This window comes from Crocodylus porosus, unplaced genomic scaffold, assembly GCF_001723895.1.
Source record: "Crocodylus porosus isolate Cpor-Errol unplaced genomic scaffold, CroPor_comp1, whole genome shotgun sequence".
NCBI classification, from domain to species: Eukaryota; Metazoa; Chordata; order Crocodylia; family Crocodylidae; genus Crocodylus; species Crocodylus porosus.
The window spans coordinates 12,028,592-12,051,731 of record NW_017728910.1 but is presented as its reverse complement, the minus strand read 5'-3'; the positions used below and the strand labels follow the sequence as shown (position 1 = coordinate 12,051,731).

General features: G+C 41.4%; 1 protein-coding gene across 4 annotated transcripts in view; it reads left to right on the top strand.

The window, feature by feature from the left end:
• Positions 1–5,964: 5,964 nt before the first annotated feature.
• The window catches only part of ZBBX (zinc finger B-box domain containing), a 69,102-nt gene continuing 51,926 nt past the window's right edge, over positions 5,965–23,140 (top strand). The window contains exons 1-6 of one of the 4 annotated variants that reach the window (XM_019532682.1): positions 5,965–6,097; positions 11,411–11,544; positions 13,330–13,443; positions 18,528–18,621; positions 21,933–21,981; positions 22,425–22,534. In XM_019532682.1, the coding sequence (XP_019388227.1) occupies positions 11,477–11,544; positions 13,330–13,443; positions 18,528–18,621; positions 21,933–21,981; positions 22,425–22,534 (435 nt within the window). In that variant the 5' untranslated portion in view covers positions 5,965–6,097; positions 11,411–11,476. Of the gene's footprint in view, positions 6,098–6,440; positions 9,511–11,410; positions 11,545–13,329; positions 13,444–17,267; positions 17,962–18,527; positions 18,622–21,932; positions 21,982–22,424; positions 22,535–23,140 lie in introns of those variants that run through there. The other 3 variants (XM_019532683.1, XM_019532681.1, XM_019532684.1) reach the window with 3 other exon arrangements.

The following is a 23,140-nucleotide window of genomic DNA, read 5'->3' as shown; positions in this document are numbered from 1 at the left end:
GTCAGCTGACTTCCTGCCCTTTGGGCAGGGGGCTGGACTCGATGATCTTCCGAGGTCCCTTCCAGCCCTAATGTCGATGAAATCTATGAAACAAAACTGTCGGTGAAATTTTGCACAGCCCTATTAATCAGCTTACTGTCATCCAAAGTTTTCCCTAACTGCTTCAGTAAATGAATGCCCCAACTGAGGTTTACTTTCCCAGTGAGCTTCACTCTCCCTAGTAAAGTGATTCCCAAATTTTTTATCTCTGGGACATGCTTTTTTCTGGATTAAAATGGGTGACACACTTTACTCTTGTCCCCAAAAAGATATATATTCAAAACAGTTAATATTTTCCATTCCCCTGCCAGAGGAAATCATACCAGTGCTGAAGTGTACTGTTAAAAAAATGACACCAAACACATCTTTTTTAAGGACAGGATTAGTCTCTACCAGTGGTTTGCAAACACTGTAGTCTCAAGGCACCTCTCCAAAACTTTTCTGACTTTTTTGGCACCCCACTTGAAAATAACTGAGATTTAATCTAAATTCAGAAAAGATATGGAGGGACTTGAAGATCACTGATCTAGCTGGTGCTACTTAAGGCTAGTAGGGACAGGGCCTCACCCTGCTGTGCCCTGCTGTTTCCACTCTGTGCCCTCTCCCAACTCCTGGTTTATAATTCAGAGCAAGGGTAGTAGTCCCTGCTTCCGCAGGGTCTCCCGGACTGGTAACAACCCCCTGAAGCACTTCCTCCCAGCTCTGCAAGGTTCAGTCTAGCAGATACTCACTTGCAGCAGAGGGTGCTGCTGGGAGAGCGGTGGGGTGTGACTAAAGCCTGGTACAGAGACTGCTTGGAAAGGGGAAGGCAGCAGCAGCAGTCCTGAGATGAGCAGTGGCAGGCACAACTGGAATAGCTGGGGGAGGTGCTGGATGTCAGAGGACAGCATTTATCTCCTCACCCGGGGAGATCTTGTGACACACGCACGTCTGTTGCTCGTGGCACACAATCACTGTCCTAGCAGATTTAAGATTGAAAGAGAAACGAATGGTGCATTTAATCTCTCTCTGTTTAGGAGATAGCTTAATAATAAATGACTTTGTATCAATTTGGGCTTTCTTGAAAAGGACCTGATGGGATCAAAAGTCCAGCATGCTCATTATTCTTCTGGTAAATTGGTTTCTGCACCTTCATCTCAATCCACATGGCTGCACAGTACCTAAAAGAAAGCATGTTTTGAGGGAGGCTCAGGTGTGCCAGTTTCACTACAGGACATTACATTTATAGCTCATAATTGAATAATTTACTACTATAATCATTTATCTAAATATTTCAGCTTCTCAATGAGCGATTGGTCATAAACTATTCTTAATCATCTCTGAATGAATGAGTACACATGCCTTTCCAAGGCAAACTTAAAAGTTCATATCCAACAAATGATTATGAACTTTTTGCCTTTTGAAATGTGCGTGCCGAAAATATTCATAATACTAGAATTTAATTGTAATAGTAATACTACAATTACAATGTAATAGTTTTACATCTGAATGTTTACAGAAGTGGAACAAAGGGGGATGAGAGGAGATGGTTGAAATAATAGGTTTTATTTTGTTTCTGGGCATTCCCCCACTGATCTTTTAACCTTGGAAAATCCAATAATGAGCTTTTTCCTTATTTCCTCATGGGTCTGTGTATCCTTTCTGTGTGGGTTAAGTCAATGGAGGCAATGGAGGGTTAAATCCTAATTTACCCAAAGCCGTACTGGTAATATGTTTTGAAATCTGGTTAGAATTTGGCTCCATTTGAATCTGCACCCATTTATTCCACAGCTAAATTGGTTTGGTTTGAAACTGGAACTCAAAGCAAATCTCAGAGATTGCTAATCAAAACCAGCATACAGACCATCACAAAGTCTTGGAAGCCAATCTTGCTATAAAACTCAGGCAGTTCTACTCCCAAATCCTTTCTAGATGCACTTTTTAAAAAGTGTGTGGAGTTTGAAAAACTCTACTCTGAATTTAATACAGAGTATACAAAAGTACCAGGATGACAAACCTGATTTCACCTGTTGTCATGAACAAAGTAGGAACAAGGGTAGATAATGGCAGCTTTAAGAGCCTTGAGAAATGCAGACGGTTTAAAACTTATAGCACAACTCCACCAGATGGATTTTAGCTGAATTTCAGTTGTTATTCCTTCTAAACTTTTACTTTAAAGTGAAATAAATCTGGAGGAAATGCATTTCGGTACTTGTTTTACATAATCTGAATTTATGAAACTTTGTGCCCAAAATGCAAATTGACATTTGATTATTAAAAAAAGCCCAAATGTAAGCAGACAAAACTAAGAATCATGCAGCTGTGGAGATACACAGCAGATTGTGATAGGAACATAAATAATCTAAAGGCAGGCATACTGAAAGGTGCGGCTCTGCAGCCCCTCTAAGTCCCATGAAAGCAGGTCCATTAGTCCTAAACCTCTACATAAGGAATGCAAGTCTGGTAATAACTTGATCCAAAGCCTACTAAAGTTAGTAAGAATTTTTTTTCAGATGTGAGGCTGACTCCACTATTGTGAGGAGAACATTGTGTGCATTTCTTCCATGGCATATAGACTGATGTAAAGGATTAATATCCTTCTCAGTGCGAGCTTTGCAATAAAAGGTCTTGAACATCATATTCACAATTGAGATAGAATTTATCATGGATAGTGCATGACTTCTATAAAGCACAACAGACTGGTGGACTACGTGTCATGTCACTCAACACCGGGAACTGTTTACCTGAACATTAGTAGCATAGTTTCCCTAATGTGTGTGGCAAACGTGTCATAAAATTATGTTATTACTTAGGATGCTTGAGATATACTTTGAAATAAAATTTAGCTAGCACAATTTTCAGAAAAAAATTCTCTGTCCAACTATACTGTTTACATGACTGGAGGGAGGCTGGTTTCATCCATATAACATTATGCTCTGTATTTGTTTTCCACTTCTTAAAGAGGTGTGTTTGGGGATTAAAATTAATGTGGTTTTTTTTGTAATGCCAGTGACACACATTACTTAGGCTCTAATAAAAGTAACAGAGTATTAGCTTCCTTAACATAGAAATTATGTCTGCACCATGCTTGGAAACATTGTTAATGTAAAAGAAAACAAATTAAAGATCTATTTGTACCTTTTCACCCTAACTTGCTGTGGAAAAGAAAACAACCCAAAATGAGTCCCAGAGAAAAGACAGCAGTATGTAATATTTTTAGCTTCTCAGACATTATGCAAATGACAATCCCTTCTTAAGATCAAAAAATCCATATATGTTTCCACAGGCCCTCATCACAAAATTGCCTGTCGGGGTAAAATCTTTAAAACTGTACTATAACCAAGTTGATGAAACAAAATTGCTGCCAGACGGATCATACAGTCAAGAAAAATCGTGTAACTTATTTGGTGCCTTCTAGCTTGAATGAATATGGGACAAATGCAAATTTTCCAAATGAAGTGTAGCTCTCAGTGCATAAATCTCAAACAGACAGTAGTTTGCACTTATTAAAGTTGGCTTGGATCATAAATGAAGGGGTTTTTTTTCCCCCTGAAGTGCCAGCTTTTCTGTAAAGACTAGTTTTTCCCCAAAGGAACATCAGTTATAAATAATGGTCTGCTAGCAAAATTGGCAGGGCTAGGCTTGGAGGAAACAAACTGAAAAAATAAGACTGATATAAAAATGAGTATCTTGCTATACATTTTACCTATCATTCAGTGAGATGGTTTGGGGGTCATTATTTAATGGGAGGCATATAAATTCCAAAGCTGGAATTTACAATTATATGTGCAGGCACAAATGACTTGCTGCACAGCCCAAAATGGGATTTAGTGTATAAGATCATCTGGAAAGTTTGTACGTTGCAACCAAGCCTTCTGAGCTGTCTGGGTACTGAGCATTCAAAAACAGCGATCTCAGGAGGGGCAAAGTTGCAGGCTTATTTAGGATGTTAAACAAAAAGCCATTAAATGTCTTTGTGCTCAGGCACATTTGGAGTTATTTAGGTAGGAAGCATGACTAAGTTGGCAGCTCACAGACACTGCTACTGTAGACGCTGTTTGGCAAGGGCGGTATTCTGAACTCGGGTACCATGACATCCTGATACAGGTGATGCAGTCTTAAGTGTGCAAACACCTACATATGATTAACAAGATAAACACAGAGACTGGAAATAGGAATCTACAGTGTCAAAAACACTCTCGGCTGCTGTGGTCTTTCAACGGTCTTTGCAATGGAAAAATTGCTTTATTAATTTTCCAATTCTCAAACACTCTGATGGGGAAAGTGTAATTCAATCCGTATCCTTCTCCAGTGCCTGAAAACTCCATTCCCCTGCGCTGTATGAATTTATCCAGCGCAAGTCATCAACTTTGCAGAATGTAAGCTCTCATTTTAAAATAAAATTAAGTTTCTTTCCAACATCGCCCAAGTTAAAAATAGCTCTGCATCAGTAACAGAGCCTGCAGAGAGACAACTCCACTGCTGCCATCACGGGTGGTAGTAGAAGCTGCCTGCTACTGCTGTCTGGAGTAGAGGTTGTTGCTATAGGCAAGATGATGGTTGGTGGGCTAACTGCATCAGCAGGCGGCATGGGGTGTGCGTGAGCGAGTGTATCCTGGCTCCTCCTGCCACTCCAGTGTGGGAGACATTGAGGTAGAAAGCTTGACAGCAGCGGTGACAGAAAGGGTTTCCCAGAGAGACCAATCTCCTGTGATGCAAACAGATGAGTTAGACAAATAGGTCTCATTGCTGGTGTCTCAAGGCACACACGTGCACGCAGAGTCCTCTGATACGTGGGGAGGAAACACCGATATGGAGGTCTCTGCTACTGTGCCGTGCTGCTGCTCTTCTTATATGGGACCTCCCAGTTCTTCTAGGTCTCCCACCCAAATGCTCTGTGTGGGGGCAACCTGACATTGATTTATTGGGAGTGGCAGTGGTGAAGTGGTAGTGGTAGGGCCCTGCTACATGTTCAAACTAAAGCGGCATAGAAACCAGCTATAAAATTGTTACACATGTTCAAGCACTAACTTTGTAACTGGTTCTCTCTTTTTATAGCCGTCTGGACATTCACACAGCGTGAAAATGACTTTTGCACATGCGGCCGCCTATCTAAATCAACTGTGTGATAGACCAGCCCATCGGGAAATACACTGTGTGGCAAGGGCCTGAGAGGCAGCAACACAATGAGTTGTGGTGCCAGCCCTCACCCCTCCTGATCTGACTGTGAACATTTTGTCCCACCGCCTCAGCTGCTGGTGTCACTGCACCGGCCCCAGGGAGTTGAGTAAAAGTCCATTTTTGGCTCTTTGGCGGGTGACAAAAAGCTTGCCAAGGGTGAGGAGCGGGTGTCCCGAGGGCTGAGACCACAGTGGCAAAGGGAAGGAGCCCCAGATGTCTTGGCAGTGTCCGTGCAGTGACCACTGTGCTGCCTCCTATGGGGTGCAGGCTGGCTGGCTCCTGGGTTTGCAATGCATAGGGCTGGCCACACAGAGCATCCTTAAAAAAAAAAGCTATATATCTATATCTATTACATATATATATTTTTAAAGGATGCCCTGCGTGGCCAGCCCTTTGCACTGCAAACCCAGGAGCCAGCCAGGCTATATATATATAGATATCTATATCTATAGAGATAGGTTTTTTTTTAAAGGATGGCTCAACTATATATAGTTTTATATATAGTTATAGTTACAAAGTTACACATATATGAGATTAGTTACATATATATATATAGTTATATACACACGCTGGCTGTGTCTGAGCACAGTGGCACAGAGGAGCCGCCTTCAGCCCAGCCCTGCCTCGCTCCCGGCGCCAAAGCGCCCCCTCCCCCTGCCAGAGGATGGACTCTTCCTCCCCGGCCGAATGGATTCCCCCGCGGCGGAAGTAGCCGCCGGCGGCGCTGCCGCACCTGCGTTGCCATAGGGACGGCTCACGCGCTGATCGCGCGGGGGTGGCTCGAGCGTCGCTAGGGCCGCCTGCGCGGGGCTGGGGGGGATGCTCCACGTGGCCCCCTCCGCGGCCGCGGTGTCTGCAAGCAGTTCGGTGGCTCTGGAGACTCCCGCCAGCTCCTCAGGTTGGGAAGCGAGGTCCCCGCTGCAGAGCCCGTCCCCCATCCCGGGGACCTCGGCAGGTGCGGCGGGGCGGTGCTCTGCGGGCACCCCTGGTCCGGGCCGGCTGGCAGCCCTATTGCTGCCCCCTGCCAAGCCTCTTGCTGAGGGTCTGGCTGCGCCATTCCCCTCGCCTCTGCGTTGACACGCTCCCGGGCTGTGCCCCGATCAAGACCCGGGACCCCCTCCTGGCCGGGAGGGTCCCCGGGGGCTGGGGCCCGCTTTTTTGCCCGTTTCCGGCTCCGAGCGCAGCATAGCTGGGCAGGGTCTGCTGGCTCCTTGGGCTTACTTGAGGGCCAGTGGGTGCTGTCTGGTCTAGGGCACTCCAGTTACGAGCCTTTGGCCTCCACTCCTGGCCCTGTCGTCATTATTATTTGTGCTAAGTACTCAGTTGTCTCGTTTCCTGTTCCCTCCCTGCCTGAGGGAGGCCAAAAAGTTACTTGGTGGGCTTGTTAGCAGGGCTGGATTATGACATGCTAGGTCAAGCTGAAGAGGCCCTATAGCATTACCACAAAAATGTGTATTATTCTAACAGAAAGGACAATGAAAACAGAAATATTCAAGCTTTTTATTTGCCTATATGCTTGTAGGTGATGGTGCAATGAAAAACTAATAATCTAACTAAAACATGTCTCTTGCAATAAGCCTATTTCTGAAATACTTCCAAGTATTTAGAGGCCACTTCATAATGGGATGCCCTAAGTTGTAACTTGTTGAGCTTGTGTCTAAATCCACCCTCTTAGGGTGACAAATAGGTCTGTCCCCACCAAGCCCCGGTCAACCCCTTCTTGGCTCTGGCCAAGCTGGGCATCTACTAGAGCAGGAAGGAGGCTGTGGCTAGGGGGAGCCCAGGCAAGTGTGGAGCTGTCTTCCTTTTGTTTCTCCACTCATGTCTCCGGGCAGTTTCACAACCTGGTATCCACAGGCTCCCTCGATTCCTTCAGGGGGTAGTGGGTGCTGGCTCATGTGCTTTGCTTGGTGTCCCCTTCTGGATCCTTTTATTAACCTATGACCTCACTTGGTTTCCTGTTTTCTCCCTTTTGTCCCCTGAGTTTGGTGGTTGTGTCCCCAGTGGCCTCCCTTTAATAAGGGAAGGTTATAGTTTTTTGTGTTGAGCCGAAGCCCTTTGATCTTTTAGCACATCAGATAGGTCTGAATGGATAACATGCTTATAACTTCTTAAATAGAACCCCCCTGTCCCTCACCCCCAAACACAGTGCAAAAACCATAGTTTGTTGGGTTGTGAATTGTGAGGATCTGATCTAGATCTCCACCTGTGGAAATGCAGCTGAATGGCACTTTCCTCTAATCTCTGAAGCAGTAGGTGTGTATCAGCTTACTAGTGTTGATTTAAAGTGCCACTGAGACAAGGTGGTTCAACTTCTGTATGTACACTGCACTGGTTTCTGCTGTATTTATGTTAGTGGCATAATGTTATCTGCTGAGAGGTTGGATGGCACTGTTGGCATCACTGAAGAACTGCCACATGCAGGAGTGCAAAAGGGACAGTTTACAGGAATAAACAAAGTGAAGATTGTTCCCTGTGGTCAGATGACAAAACATCTGACTAGGCACTGAGCTTGTTTCTTGGGAAACCAATGCAGCATTGGCGGCTTAGGCCATGGAGGCATGGTTGAGTTAATGAGTGGCAAGTCAAGTTGTCCCAATTTTAAAAAAAAATAAAAAATTAAATTCTGTGAACACATGAGGCAAGTGCTAAAAGTGGGTCCTGCCCCCAAAGTGGGAGAAATAGCCCTAGATGAATTGGGGCAAAATTTATTGCACTGCAACGGAGATGTGCAAGAAACATTCCTCATGCTTTCAGATGCCCAGCCTTTTGTTTTGTTTGTATGCAACTGCTGTGGTGAAGTTTGCTTCAGGTTTCTACTGCGAGCTTTGCCTCTCCTTTTGTTTGTCCATAATTTTGCTTGTCCGTGGTTGCTTTCCTGTTCTTGTGTCCCCTTGTGATCACTCCAACAAGCAACACTGGCAAACTTTTTCCAGGAATTTGTCTTCCTATTAGCCAAAATAGTATATGGTTAATTTAATTTACAGCACTGGTACATATTAAAACATGAAGTTTTTATTTGTTACCTGTTAATAGGATATTTGTTATGGTTAGTAAGCAGAGTAATTTTTGTTACAAAGTAAAATTATGCCTTAAAAAATAGTTCAGCTATTTGGTTCCCTCTTTCCTTCTCAGCATATAGTTAACAGCAGTAGCAACACGTAGTCTGATGAAAGTCTGCAGTGTTGTATTGTCCCAGGATTACTTGCTAAAGAGAGAGAGAATTATTTTAAGAATTTGGCTATACAAAGTACTCCAGACTATGTAGTCCTGTAAATAGTAGCATAAGACAGTTTTGCATTGTTTATTATAATAAAATGACCCAAGTGCAGACAGAATCCATAATAAGTTACCAGAAGCTTTCATCGGAGAAAACAAAGTGATATTCAAGTATACTAGCTTCCTGCTTTTCTAATATAAGAACATATCTGATATGCTGTAACTTGATAAATGATCTAATTGAGAGGAAAGTTTGCTAATTGCATTCAGTGAAGTGAAAATGGTTGTTGAATAAAATCATTTATTTATTATTTTGCAGAGAAGAAAACTGTTATAAATCTTTGGCACCTCTATATTGAGAAGAAGGGAAAAATCTGCAAATTCTATTTTTTTATTTGTGGGAAAAACAAATTGTAGTACTTATGAATTACTGATGTGAATCCATGTCCCTGAACTGCCCTTATATCAAGGTCTGCTCCATCCACAGATTTACCTTGTTTTAACTAAAAGTGTAACTTTTACCCCAATTTAATTTTAAAAGTGAAACTTCATGATTGTGTTTAAACACTTATATCCTTTTTATATAATTTTAAATTGAACAAGTGAATGCATATTCACTGGACTAAACTGAAAAAAACAGTTTAAACTGATAGATATATGTTCAAACAGAGGCACGTTTGTGTGGTTACACCTATTATGTGCATTAAACAAAAAAGGGTTTTTGTTTTTGTTGTTGTTGTTGTTTTGTTTTTTTTTAATTCGGTCATTTGAGACTGCTGACCTGTTCCTGCTAATCTTTTGTGTGGCTTTTTTAATTTTTAATGTCTTTGGACTCTGAATTGAAGATGAGTAGGAATCCCAGTATGTCTAGCTGCATCCCTTATGTAGAGGTTTAGGACTAACGGATCTGCTTTTCTGAGACTTAAAGTGGTGGGAAACCTCTTTCCCCCAAAGTGGCTGCACAGCTGGACATTTCACTGTACGTGCCTTTGGCTTATTTATGTTCCTATCACAATATCCTGTGCATCTCCCCAGCTGCACGAGTCTCAGTTTTGTCTTGCTGCCTCCCAGAAAACAGAAACATTCTAACAGGTGAGTTTTCTTCTTTATTATGATGCCAAATTCCATTGAGAGGAATGGAGCATCAAGTCTTGTCAAGGGCATCCAGCCACAACAGATAAAGCTGTTTTGTACAGGTGTCTGACATTTCTTGTAAAGCAGTTATCTCTTTCTGGTCCTGTCTGCATAAGAACTTCGAATGCGTTTGTATGCAGTCAGTGACCATCTGATGAAAAAAATATTTGTGTTAGTAGCTAATAGTGCAACATTTTTGGCTAGCAAATTAGTTTTGTTCCTGGTTGTCTTCCTGTGATCAGGTTATAAGAATGTTATTTACTGTACAGGTAAAATTCTTTATGCTAGGGCTGTCCAATTGGTGGTCTGCATTCTGGGTGCTTTTTTAAAAATTTTTTTAAAGGACGTTTTTTTTTGTGTTCCAAGTCAAATCTAGCCAAATGGATTCGAAATCCATGAATCATTCAAAAAGCATATATGGCCCTACTACCAGCAAAATCCTCCACCCCCACCTGGGTCTTCCAAATCATTTGGTGGGCATGCTACATATAGACCCAAGTCTGGAGGGTTGGGGTTCAGATGCTCCAGGGTTTTGCTTGCCCTCATCCGTATGGCCACAGGAGCAAGCTAGGGAGGAGTCTCCCAGTTCCGTAACATCGGTGTAAAGCTAAGAACTTCCCACTGGAAATGAAAGTGGGAGGTAGTTATATATTATGTTTGTGGGTACTACCCTGTGCCAGAGAAGTGGCATGGTATGCTGAAGCTGTGGCTGGTAAACTGGGTTTGGGAGAGGCACCTGCCTGCTCATGTCTGTGGTGAGATGGCTGCTGGGGCATATGGTGGTGTGGTGGGAGGACGTTTGCCTGTCTATCTGCATCATGCAGTGATGGGGGCTGCATGGGGAGGTGGCCTTAGCTAGTAGTCTTGCAGCTTGCTAAGGGTGAGCCCCTTACTCTTTCCCTGGCTAACCTGTTCAGAGTGTAGCTCCTGGCTGCTGAGAGGTTGGGGCAGCCCTGATTTAAATTATTCCTGCACGGGTGGCTGGTTCTCTTTATTGAGTGAAGGCACGAAATGCACTAATATAAACATAGTTATTGTCATAATGTGTGCACATGTTGTTGCCAGATATTTGTGACTTGGACGGAATTGTTATGTGGACACATTTGAGCTATGTTGCGGATTACTTGGTTAGGGGACAATGTTGCATCATGGATTAAACCAGGAGTGGCCAACCTGAAGCCAGATTGGGGAGGGGACAGGTAGCACAGCAGCAGCAGATATTTCAATAAGCATAAAGGAGAATAGCAGATTGAGAAGGAAGCCCAACACAGGAAGTAGAAATTGGAGCTAATAGATCAAGCAAGGGAAGGGCATAAGAGTGGTACTTGGGGATGATGCAGGGCTAATCTCTGGCATGTCTGCCAAAAACGGTTGGCCCTACTGGATTAAAACAGACGCTTGTACTTTAGGTGTGTAGTAAGTGTTCTGAAGAGTATAGTAGAAGCCATGGGAGGGTCCTATACTTACCACTGTTTATCAATTTGTATAGTATATGATATGCAATACTTCCTGTAACTTTACATCTACTGCGTTCACTCTGGTACTGGGTAAAGTGTTGTCACATTTTTGTCCATGGCTTTGTGTTCAAGAAAGTTGGGTTAATATTGAGCTAAATTCATCCTTTGTTAAAGTTGGTGGGATTGTGCAGGTATAACTGACAGCAGATTCTGCTATCAGTTTTATGTAAATGTTCTAAAAGTTACTTAGTTATTTAAACTTCCTTTAGTATTTCATTGCTTTATCATGCATGCAGTTTCTGTTCTGTAATTTTCTTTCTGAGCATCAGTATTTTTAAGTATTATAATAGTTTCTTAGGTTTTTTTGTGAATTTCAATCTCTTTTTTTCCCATTTGAACAGGTTACTAATCATAAAGAATTTCACAAATCATTCAATTTTTTTTGAGAAGAGATTACCCTGAGAATCATGAACATCAGTGACTTTGTAATACTCCCAGGTTCAAAAACTGGAACCTCTGTCAAATTAAAAGCAAAGTAAGTGCTTCTGCATGAATGATGGTAGAAGTGTTGTGTGTGCTTTATTTAATAAGGTAACATGCTGCAGGAAATACAAAATTTTGTTTGCACAGGAGTGGGGAGAATCATGCTTGCTTTTTTTCTTTATTACTGTTTTCCTCCATGTACTTATCCTTAAACTTCTCTTTCTGAGGGCTTAATCTGTTTTCTCAGTTAAATGGTGGGTGTTATGACTATATAGATGTAGTAGATGCTGAACAATCACACTCCAGTTAACCACATGTCCAGTCAGTTGCATGCAACCATACGGTTCTGCAGTACAACTTATTTTCTTCTCTGAAAGTTCTGGAAAGAGCTATTGTTCCTTTTCTTCAGGAGCTCTCCTGCTATTTTTGATCCCCTCACATGTTAGTCAAGTATGCAAACTCTGGTTCTGGACACAAGTAACTCTTAACTACTTGAAAAGAGCAATGGGAACTGCTGCTCAGGAGAAGGCAACAGCTGTGAAGTTATAACTGTAACCTCTTCTGTCTCCTTGTATGAGTACCAAAGTGAAATATCTATACATTTAACCATTAGTGGCACGAACTTGAAGTTGCAATGGTTTTATGCCACTTGAATTGCTAAAGGAGATACATTCATAACAGTTGCATTATACAGTTAAACACAGTTGCATCATACTATTACAGATCAATCACATTTTTATGACGGCATAGGAGGCTGTTCAAATTAGTATGTTTCTTTGGTGTTCTGCTGCATTGGCTATATATTCTCTTTGCTTAGATCGGTGGTGCCCAACCTTTTTTCCTCCTCTGTCCAGATAGATAGTGCTCAGTCCATATGTGGGCCAGATCTGTCTGGTGGGTCCAATCTGGTGCGTGGGATATCTAGGCAAGACCTGATAGAGCAGGGTGGGGGGTTGGGGAGTGGTGCGGCCCTGACTGGGCCCCTCCGGGGAAGGGGGCATGGCCCAGGCCTGATATGATTGCGGGGAGGAGGGGGAGAGGGACAGGAAGGGAAGGGTGGGGATAAAGGATGAGGTGTGGTCCAAGGCCTGATCTGGCCACGCAGGGAGGGATGTGGCCCTGCCCCAATTTGGCAGCTCAGGGCTTGGGAATTTGGCAGCAAGGAAGGGTGGCAGTATTATTTGTCACTACACCACCAGATTTCTCAACTTGTGGGCCTGGATTCCATGGATCCGCAGGCTGCATTTAGCCTGTGGGCTGGAGGTGAGCACCCTTGACGTAGATGGTTTAGTTTCTCTTTACCCTGTCTATATTTGAATGGTTTTATTGGTGTGGTTATGTAGGTAAAATTAACTAGTAAAATGATATAACTGTATCTATAGTACAGTTTATATTATAGTACAACTCTGTCCATAAAAAAAATTAACAGTTGTACGGATATAATTTATTAGTCTACATGAGGTCTAAATCTACCCTTTTTACATTTTGACTACTCCAACTTACCCTCTTTTAAGAATGTCTTCTTTTAAAATATCATTCCATCCAAAATGTCAGGGCTTATGCCACTCACCCTAATATGGAGCAGGCTGCCCAAAACATCAGAAATCTCCAGGCTTCATTTTTATATTCACTTTGGAATGTACAGCAAAATGTACTCTCTGGTCTTCAAAATCCTCTGTAGAATTAATCTTCATTGAATTATGCTGGAGTAGGTATGTCAGGTGGGAAGGTGGTAGTAGTTATGATGATTGTAGTTATGCCTTCATTTTTCCCTCAGGAAAATTTGTATAGGTTTTCCACAATATACTGTTGAACATTTCAATTTAATCTTTTCCAGATATCTCCGAGAACTGCAGTTGGAGAAAGTACAGTTAGAACTACAAAACAAAGAGATGGAAAAGAAATTACAGCTACTACAATCAAACATGAGCAGAGAAAAAGAAGAAAGGGAGTGGGTGAAATTTCTATACAATTTTATTATAATATAAAGTAATCCCAATTAAATTTTTTCTCTTGGAGATTTTTTGTTGGTAATTTATCTCCTCATTTTCTACTTTCTTTGCCTTGTTTTTTTGTCTCCTCCTTTGCTCCCTTTCCCTCCCAAAGCCAGTGTTCTCATAAGCTTGTTTGTTTTTTGATGGTCCTTCCTGTGAATAGGTGACATCAGAGGTAATCAGCCAACATCCCTCTTTCTCTTGTTATTGTCCCCAGTGAGAATATTTAATGAGAAGTAGCCACAGTTCTTATTTTTCCTTCATTCTGGCTCCTTTATTTCTTCTTCTCAGTAGGATTGTAACATCAGAATTAAATCAGTCAATCGACACATTGTTGTCTCATTTCATTGCATTCAGCACACTGCCTTTCACTTTGTTATTGTTGGAATTATTTCTAGCAATTGTTGGAATTGTTGCTATTGTTTCTACAGATGTAGCTACCTCAATAGAGCTTTAATCCTATATCAGTTAAATGTATGCACATAAATTTACAAAAAGATCACAACGTTATAATAGTTTTGTGCCATGGAAACAATATGTTTGGGAAGTCAGCATGATGGAGGGATGAAGAAATCAAGAACCCCAGAGTTATAATTTCTGGGCACTTTTACATGTGTTCTGGGAGTGGGGGAGCTGCTATAATTAAAGTGCAACTGTGTCTCATATACCAGTGTCCCCATGCTTAAAAATGGTGGTGAGGGCTTGTTCAAGCTTCAATTCAAGCGCCCCCAGTTCCATTTTGAAGCATGGAGATGCTGATACACAGGAGGCTGCTGGAGTGTGGCAATTGCTAGTAATAGAGTCTGCTCCAGTGTGCTCCAATTCCAGTGTGTTGGAGCAGCCTCGCTGCTTGTGCGTAGGCACCTTCTGCTCTTAAACCAAATCACTTCATGGCCATAGCAAATTACTGCAGCTGCTTGTGTTTTTTTCCTTATCTGTGTCTGACATTTCCTTATGGCTAAATCATCATGGCTCAGACAGAGCTCTTAACTTTCTATAAATCACAGCTCTCTCTGCCATTACCTCTTTGCTCAGTCATTGTAGACAATGTTGTAGAGGACAAACTTTAATTATGCAAATGAAGTTGTTAATTATTACTCAGTTTGCCTCTGTAAGGAATATCTCTCTATATCTAGAGGTATCTAGATACATCTCACAATACTGTTCTGGAATGGAAACACAGCTCAAGAACAAACTAAAATATGAACAAGTAGTTGAAAGAGAAATTACATATGCACAAGAATAACAACAGAACTATGTACACAGAATTCGAAATCAATCACTGGCTTCTCTCTTAAACTTGCAGTGTTGTTGCAGGTAGTACAGGGTAGCTTGTCACCGATAGGAATTTATCACAAAATCAGAGCAAGCACTTTTACTGAGACACAGATTCCACTGCCCACTTCCCATTCACAACTTCTTTCCCTCTCGGAGGCTGAACTCTTGATCCAGGGAGGGGTGATCTTCAATGGTCAATAGTGCTGCTTAGGGCTGCTCCTCCAGCCGAACACTAGTTCACTGGGTTAAACCTCAACTTGGCAATCCACACACATGCAGAGGGGATTCAGCCACCCTGGCCCTCACCCTCATATAAGTAGGAGCTAGATGCATGCACTATAAATACATACCGAGTACACTGTACACCCTCAAGATTCTCCCTTACACACCAGTCACTCTAAGCAAGTCCCACAGGACAGGACCCAGTCGCACACCACAAGCATGCTCTCATTCTCCTCATATATGACCTTTATACTCTTCTGCCCCAGAGAGCTATCACTCATTCTGTCAACCAATCATACCATGAAGTGACCTGTCACTCAATAACTTCACTGTCCTAGCCAGTCACCATTTGCTTCACCTTATGAAGGTGCTGTTCACGTTCCCTGTGACTTACCCTGTTACTGGGTGGTCACTGCATACTCGCTACTCTGAAAATAGGTCAGTACCTAATCAAGGTCAAAGGCGAGCTTTTTCTAGAATCCTCTTTATATCACCCCCACTGGGCATGCACAAAAGACTAAGCAAATACAGCAAATCGGGCATGAGCCCATTCACGGCTAACAAACATCACCAACCTTTCTGTTGCTTAAACTCATTAAAACTTTTAGTATCTTACTTCCAGTATCCTTTTCTTTGACCATGATAAATGCAATATTGCTCCCATAATGTCCATCCTCGATACTACTGCAGAGGTCCTAACCTTGAATGTGCCCCCCCCCCCCACTGTGCATTTCTCATATGGGTTTCTGTTCTCTGTCAGATCAAATATTGCTTGTTTTCACTCTGAAGGACCTTTACAGCATATTTCTTACTCTACTTATGTTTCTTTCCCCATGATGCCAGCCATTCTACTTGTGTTAGGTTTTTAAAAGAGGGTCACATCTCTTTTCATCCCCACTATCTCTCAAACTTGGGAGGGGGTCCCTGTAATATCTTTAGAGCAACAGTATTACAGAGGTACAGGACTTTAAGAAGCACTAAATATAAGGAAGTGCCTGCTGCTGAGATATAGGAGGTCCTTGTTCAGCATCTGGGAACACCCCTTGGAGGCATCTCAGATTTCACACTGTCTGGATAGAGTCTGATGCTGAACTTCTGCTTCTTTTGAATCACCTTCTAAAGCTTGGCACTTAATTTTTAAACCAAGAGATGTCTAAGTTCAAAGCACTAAGGTTACTCTCAGGATGTTACACTTCGTCAATTACTCATCTTCCTAACTGTTATAGTAATATACATGACGTGTAGATAGTAAGACTTATATCAACTTTGAGGTAGGAAAAAAAAGATGGTTTTGTTAATGTTTGTATGGTATGCAATATTTAAGTCTTAAGTGCAGTTAATTGCATTTGATCTTGGTAATTAATTTTTAAATTCCGCTTTCTCCAAGCAGTTAAAGCTCACTTGTAGTTGTCTTCCTGCTTCTGAAAATATCCAAGCAACTAAAATTTTTAAAACATTATAGTTAGTTTATAGTGATCTTATGTCTCTTCTGGTTTTTTGCTTATATTGACTTAGTGTCCCTAAAAGGTGAAATACTGATGTTGAAAATGAGAATACCAACTTACACACGAGAATACCAACTTACATACATGTGAACCAATATCGAGTAAACTAATACTCTGTAGACTAATACCACATTTACCCAAATCTAAGACTACTTTGAATTTAAGACAACTCCTGGTAGTTGGGGTTTATATATGGAACATTTATGAATTCGTTATAATTTTCAGTGTATAGAATGTAATTATATGGAGTTGATTTTAAATTCATTACCAATACCACTGTGCCAGCAGCAGCAGCAACAAGGGAGGCTAGGCAGTGCAGGGTGGGCAGGCAACCAAGCTGACCCCTGCCCTTTCCCCCTCCCCCTGTGCCTGCACCCTCCCCCTATTGCCTTTTCCCCCCTTGCAACTTTGGCCCTCCCTTGCTGCTTACTGTCAACTTCAGCTCCAGCCCCATTCCAGCCTGGGGCATGGAGCACATGGTAGCTCTGGCCTCAGCCCTGCCATGTCGCAGCGGTTGCAGCAATGGCACCATTGCTTCTGCTGCTGTGTGGCTGGTCTGGGACCAGAGCTACCATGTACTCCATACCCCAGGCTGGAATTGGACCAGAGCTGTGCCTATGCTAAGTAGTGAGAATGGTGCAGAGGCTACAGGTGGCTGCTGAGGATATAACTCTGAAACTGGGTTGGGGCTGGAATTGGAAGCACAATAGCTGCTCCCCTCCCCACCCCAACCTTGTACTTGGATCCAAGATGTGGGGCTTTTTCCCCCCATGTTGAGTGGGATAAAACCCTCATCTTGGATCTGAGTAAATATGATATATGGATGCCTCTGTTTGTTTTGATTTAGTGGTGCAGGAAAAGTGCACTAGCTTCTTATTAGACAAAAGCAAAGGTACAGTGTCTGCCCTCAAAGATCTTATGTTTATTCTTACTTTAAAGAGAAAAGAGGTAGAGGAAGAAATGGAAGGTGGGGTAAACAAGAAAAATAGGTAATTCAGAAATGAAGTTGGAAACAAGTGTTCAAATCCCAGGTGATGACCAAGACTTCAAGCATTTTTTTTTTTGGCATTAATATCTCATGCAGTTTGTTTTTTTTCTGTCCATCCACACTGCTTAAACTCATTAGGGCTCTTACTTTACTTTCAACCTCCTTTTCTTTTGCTGTAACAAATACAATTTTGCTCTACTAATTTTTTTAACCTTGAACATGTCATCCCCCCATGCATTTGTCCTTTGGCTTCCTCTTTTCTGTCGCATCAAACATACGCTGCTGGCCTTCTTTTTGAAAGGTCTATACAGCATATTTCCTACCTTCCTTAGGATGTTCTGTTAAGTTCCAACCTCATTCTGCTCCCTTCTTCTGTCTGCGTGAAGAACTAGAAAGAAGTATAAAATGTATGATCTGATAAAAGATGGCTGTGGACCAGGTTCAGGATACTGGTTCTAGGTAGAGAAGCGTCATGGAAGGAGGTATGGAGGTAATAAGAGAGTTAATTGCATGCATGAGTTTAAATGAAAGAGAAGTAGGAGGTTGTACCTAAATCATGCAAAGCTGTGAGGTGAGAACATACGTAAGTCTTGTGTAAATATTGGCACTGAAGACAGTAAAGGGATTAAGAAACCCAAAACAAAATGCTAAATGAAATTTTAAAGAACTGGGAAAGAAGATGATTTCTACACTAATATGTTACATATGATATCTACACTTGAAGATTTCTCATTAGAGGTAATTTCTTTAAGCATCTAGAAAGCTAATGTAATCTGTAGATTTATATGGGATAGTAAGGTGGGGGGTGGGTGGAAGGTAATTGGATTGCTGAGTTGTATGGAAAATACCATGCATATATTTGATATTTGAAAATACTTTTGAAGTGGACAGGAAAGTGAAAATTCAAGGGATTTGTAGTTATTCCTGGAAATAATTCGATGTCTTGGGAATAATACTTGGGGTTTTTTTTTTTTTTTTAATTAAAAAATGTCCCCCCCACCCATCTATAGGCAAAACAATTTTAGTAATGAAGGGCTGTTTATTATAGACGATCAAGTGGATATCGTTGGCAATCTGGGCAAGTAGGACCAATGGGCATTCAACCACAAATATTGTTACAAAATAAAGAAAATGGTGTTAAGGTAAGAAACCAGTACATAAGTACTCCTGTAAAATAAAAGATTTTACAAGATATTTTTGTTGGTTGTCATGTCATAATTAATATTGGTGTAAAACAACTGAATTAGTAAAGTGGTTTTAAATATTGTATTATTAAGATAAGAGCACTTTATTTGATAAAGAGCTTTATAGATTACCTTTAAGCTGGGGGAGTACTGAATGTAGAATATTGTTTGATATGATTTATAATTAAAAAGGTTATTTAAAGGGGTAAATGCTCTTCTTACAAACACGGTATGGGGAGGGTTTTCTCAGTGCTCATCAAAGTCAGTCAGAGTCTTCCTATTACTTTTGATGATTGCTTGAAAAGATGCCAACTACATATCTATTCTGAAAGTGCAGTCTTCAGTGGGCTATATTGTACACTCATTTATCTTATTATCTACTTCATATTATTTCTACTCTGTGTTGATAATATTTGAAGCTTGTCCGTGTTCTGTCTAGTAACACAGTGGCTTGAAGCAGCCAGAAGCACTAATTTCAGGGGAAGATTTTGCTTTAGCCCTGCAGTCCTGGGCTGCAGTTTCCTCAGTTTCCAAAGTTTGCTCAATTTTTTAGCTTCAGAGCACTGCTAAGTCTCTGAGCATTTGCAAATCGAGAAATTTGTAAAGGGTCATAGTGGCTACTTACAGATGCGGCAAAAATAAAAATGGCGCGTGACTTAAAGCACAGCATGCCCCTGCACCAGGCACAGTGCGTACCTGGAAGAAGCATTTCATTAGTTGGACCAAAAAGCTCTGCTTAAGTGCCCAATCTATACAGATGCTATGGAGCTGTGTTGATCCAATGCACTTCTTCCAGTAAAGCACTATTTTTGGTGGGTGTTTTTTTTTCTCACTTCCATGGACGCCCAGCTTGGCCAGCTTTGAATTTACATGTTTTTAAAAAGCACATATTTGACATGCGTATGAATTCCTTCCATATTTCAGGTTCCAGGGCCTAGAGAAATTGGAGCTTCTCCACTAAACTGGTATAAGATTTTTACATAGGAGTAAAACATTGTGTGCGTGTGTCTCTGTACCCCCCTCACAGCATTCTCCTTTTATAGAAGTGGCAGAGTCATTTTTGCTGGAATTTTCAATAAAAAAAATCATAGGCAATTTGGGAAATTTTATCCCAAATGTTTAACAGATTTATCAGAGCTATAAGCAACTAAGAACATGGCCTTTTTATATTGAGAAGTGCCAGGCAGCTTAACTGTAGGTAGCATTAACGGTTCCTTTTATAACTGTTCTCCTGAGTCTTGCAGTTTTGGGGGGAAAAAAAACAGATTTGTGGTTTTGTTAGCTTAAATGTTTGACCTTGAGGCACATACACTGCACATGTATCTACATAGTTAAACTATGTTCATGAACATGTTTTAAAATACAGCTTCGGAGGACAACAGCATTTTCTTTACTCACGCTGTTGAGTAGAATGAACATTTAAAAAAAATGCACTACCTACAAGTTACATATAAAGACAACCTCCTGAATTTCTTGAGGCCCACTTTACACATAAAACTAAGGGCAGGTTGGGGTCTAAAGCTTGATTCACACAGTTGTGCCTTCTGCCACGCCATATATGCATGGCAAGAGGCTTAATGATGTGAATCACATGCTACATTCTGTCATGCGTTATTGCCAGTGTAGGGAGAGCCTGCAGTAGCAAGTGCTCAGCTGCAGGGGTGCCCCATGCATCCCTGGGGCTGGAGGATCACCACTGCAGCCATCTCCCATCTTGGGTGCAGGAAACCCATGGAGCCAGAGGATAGTACATTCCTTGGGCTTGGGGGTTCCAGAAACCCCCGGACCCAGGGCATCATGGCTGAAGCAATCCTTAGGGTTCAGGGGTGCGGGAAAACCCTGACCCTGGGGTTCAAAGCTTCCAGGATTCCTAGGGCTTGAGTCTTTTACATTAGGCATGGTACATCCCTGTAGCTGGGAGCCCCTGGTACACATGCATATTAAAGCTTGATAGTAACCAGCTGTAAAGTTAGTACACGTTTTCAGGGTCTAGCTTTATATCTGGTTGGAGCTTTTTACTATGTTGCTGGTCTCCAGGTAAATGCAAATTTAACGAAGTAATTGAACAGTACTGGTAATGTATAGAGGGAGGCTTAGTCATACCAATATATGCACAGATGAATGCACCTTGGTTTGAGTGATGCATGAAGAGAGTTTACCCTGTGGTTTCTTCAGAGGTCCAAGCTTCGTATGTCAGGCTGAGATGATGGCTGTTAAATCACGGAGACCATTAGAAACAGGATATAACAAAATGTATGTAAGTCCAGAAGGAGTGCCAGACACTGAGAACTTCAGGCTAAGCTGTGGCACTTATTTCAAGTCTTTGAAGTAGTAACAGTTTGGCATGAATGCATTCTCAATTAACATACTCGATTTCAGTGAAATTGCCTACTTGCTTGTGAGTAGAAGATAGGCTGAGAATGCAAAGGGTTTCCTCTAATCCCTTCTCCTTCTCTTTATTCTTTCTAACACAAATTCCTTAGCCCAGGCTGCTGCCACTTCAGGGAGAGCAAACAGCAAATGGAACAGCTCTGGTGACACATAGGGCAAACTTTTCAAAGAGGGAAGTGCCAGTGTGTACAGGTACAAGGGCTAGAATGCATGAGTGCACTGTGGATTCTTTTGTCTTTGGGAGGCGGAATATGGTTAAAAAAATTTTTAAAGCAACATTGACGCTAGGAATTGGGCTGTAGATACAGCAGAAAGGTGCCAAAAGAGTTATGTGGACGGGTCAGTGGAGCTCTCCCCAGCAGACTACATCAACTTTTTTTATGTAATGGTGAGGCCATAAGAGAGAGGTAGATTTTTACAGGTTGCTGTCTAAGTGACAGTTAGAAGGAGAGTCTTTACTGCCTTTGACTTTGAATTACTAGTTAAGTTTGGTTCTGCCTGAGCAATATATTCTCTACTTGCATGTGTAAAGGACGCCAGCCTCAGAATTTAGTATTAGTTTGGCAAAAGAGGTGGAATAATGAAGAGATGAACAGTGCGTGGTGGTTTTTGGAAAGAGCAGAATGCCCTTGGATAAAATAGACCATGGCGTGTTATGAAATGGAAACGGTTTTGTCAAAGAAGGCATGGCTATGATTAACAGTGCTTAGCTCTGTCTTGAAGAATACTGATATTTTACTTGAAAATATCATCCAAATAAACACTTCATTGTAACAATAGCATTTTTTCAATATGCATACTTCAGTGGCTATATTTGGTATTTATAGTTATTGGTAATTCATTTGCTTTTCTCTTTAATATGCATTACTTTCACATAGGTTTCTTCAGGAAAAGTGAAGCTGAAAATACTTAGAGAACAGATTCAAGGTAAATTGGTTTTTATATTACCAAGTAAAATAATAAATTGATAACTTGCCATTTTTTAATTGAATATTTAAAAACACACCAGCAAGATACCTTTCACAATGGCAAAAGAAACAAAAAAAGTGTGTGCCTGTTGTTCAGGATAACTTTTTAAAAGCTTGACATTTTAAACTTTGTCACCTTATTGATTTCCCACTCTCATCCCCACAGTTGATACTTTTATGGTGATCTGTCGCTGTAGTCCTCATAACCACTAGACTTCCTGGAAAGATATTTTTCCCCACCAAGAGCAGCGAAATATTGGAAAAGATTACAGTACTGAATTTTATAAAATGCTCAAAAGGAATGCATGGACCCAAATTATGCAATGCTGTCTATCAGAATACATGTATAGCATCTTAAAACTATCACTCTTATTTATTTGCATAGTATCTTATTTCTTCCAGAACCAGTGAAACTGCCACTTAAACATAAAATAGCAAATGTTGTGGCTACTGAAAATCCTAAAATGAAGGGGAAGGTATGTGGACAATGTGAGACCAAAAATGCATTATTGGTAAGTGGATGGCAATAAAATAGGTTTGATATTTTAAAAAGTAGTTAAAAGCCTAGGATTGGGTTTATGTAAAATAATCCCCTTATCTCGAATTTCTGCAAATGTTTTATTTAATAAAACACAGTAAAGTACGTTAGCTAATACTTGTGTGGGTTACTATTGGGCAAAGTCCATCTACTCTTTCTAAGAAAAAAAATGCCGTTGAATTGTAGCCTACTGTTTGCTTTCTGGCATAGACAAAAGATATAATGAAAAATATTTTTTTTCACTAAAAATAGTATCAGATTGCGTCTTATAGTACATTATACCTCCATTTAAGTGCATAGCCATAGAATTGGAAAAATTATGGGGAGTATGATTAAGAGAGAGGCAGGAAATGCAGCAACATGCCTGCAGTGGCTTAGGGTAGAAGAAGCCTGTATCATACCCCCTCCCACCCCTCTGCCTTCAGCATGCTGGCCCAGGGCTGGCATCTGGTCATGTCCGCTGCCCTGTCCGCTCCTGTGCTGCATAGACTGGCAAGCGGGGGAAAAGCCTGACTGGGGCTGGTGTTCCCCTGTGTGAGTCTGGGGGAGGGGGCTTAAATCCCTTTCCTTCCACCACATA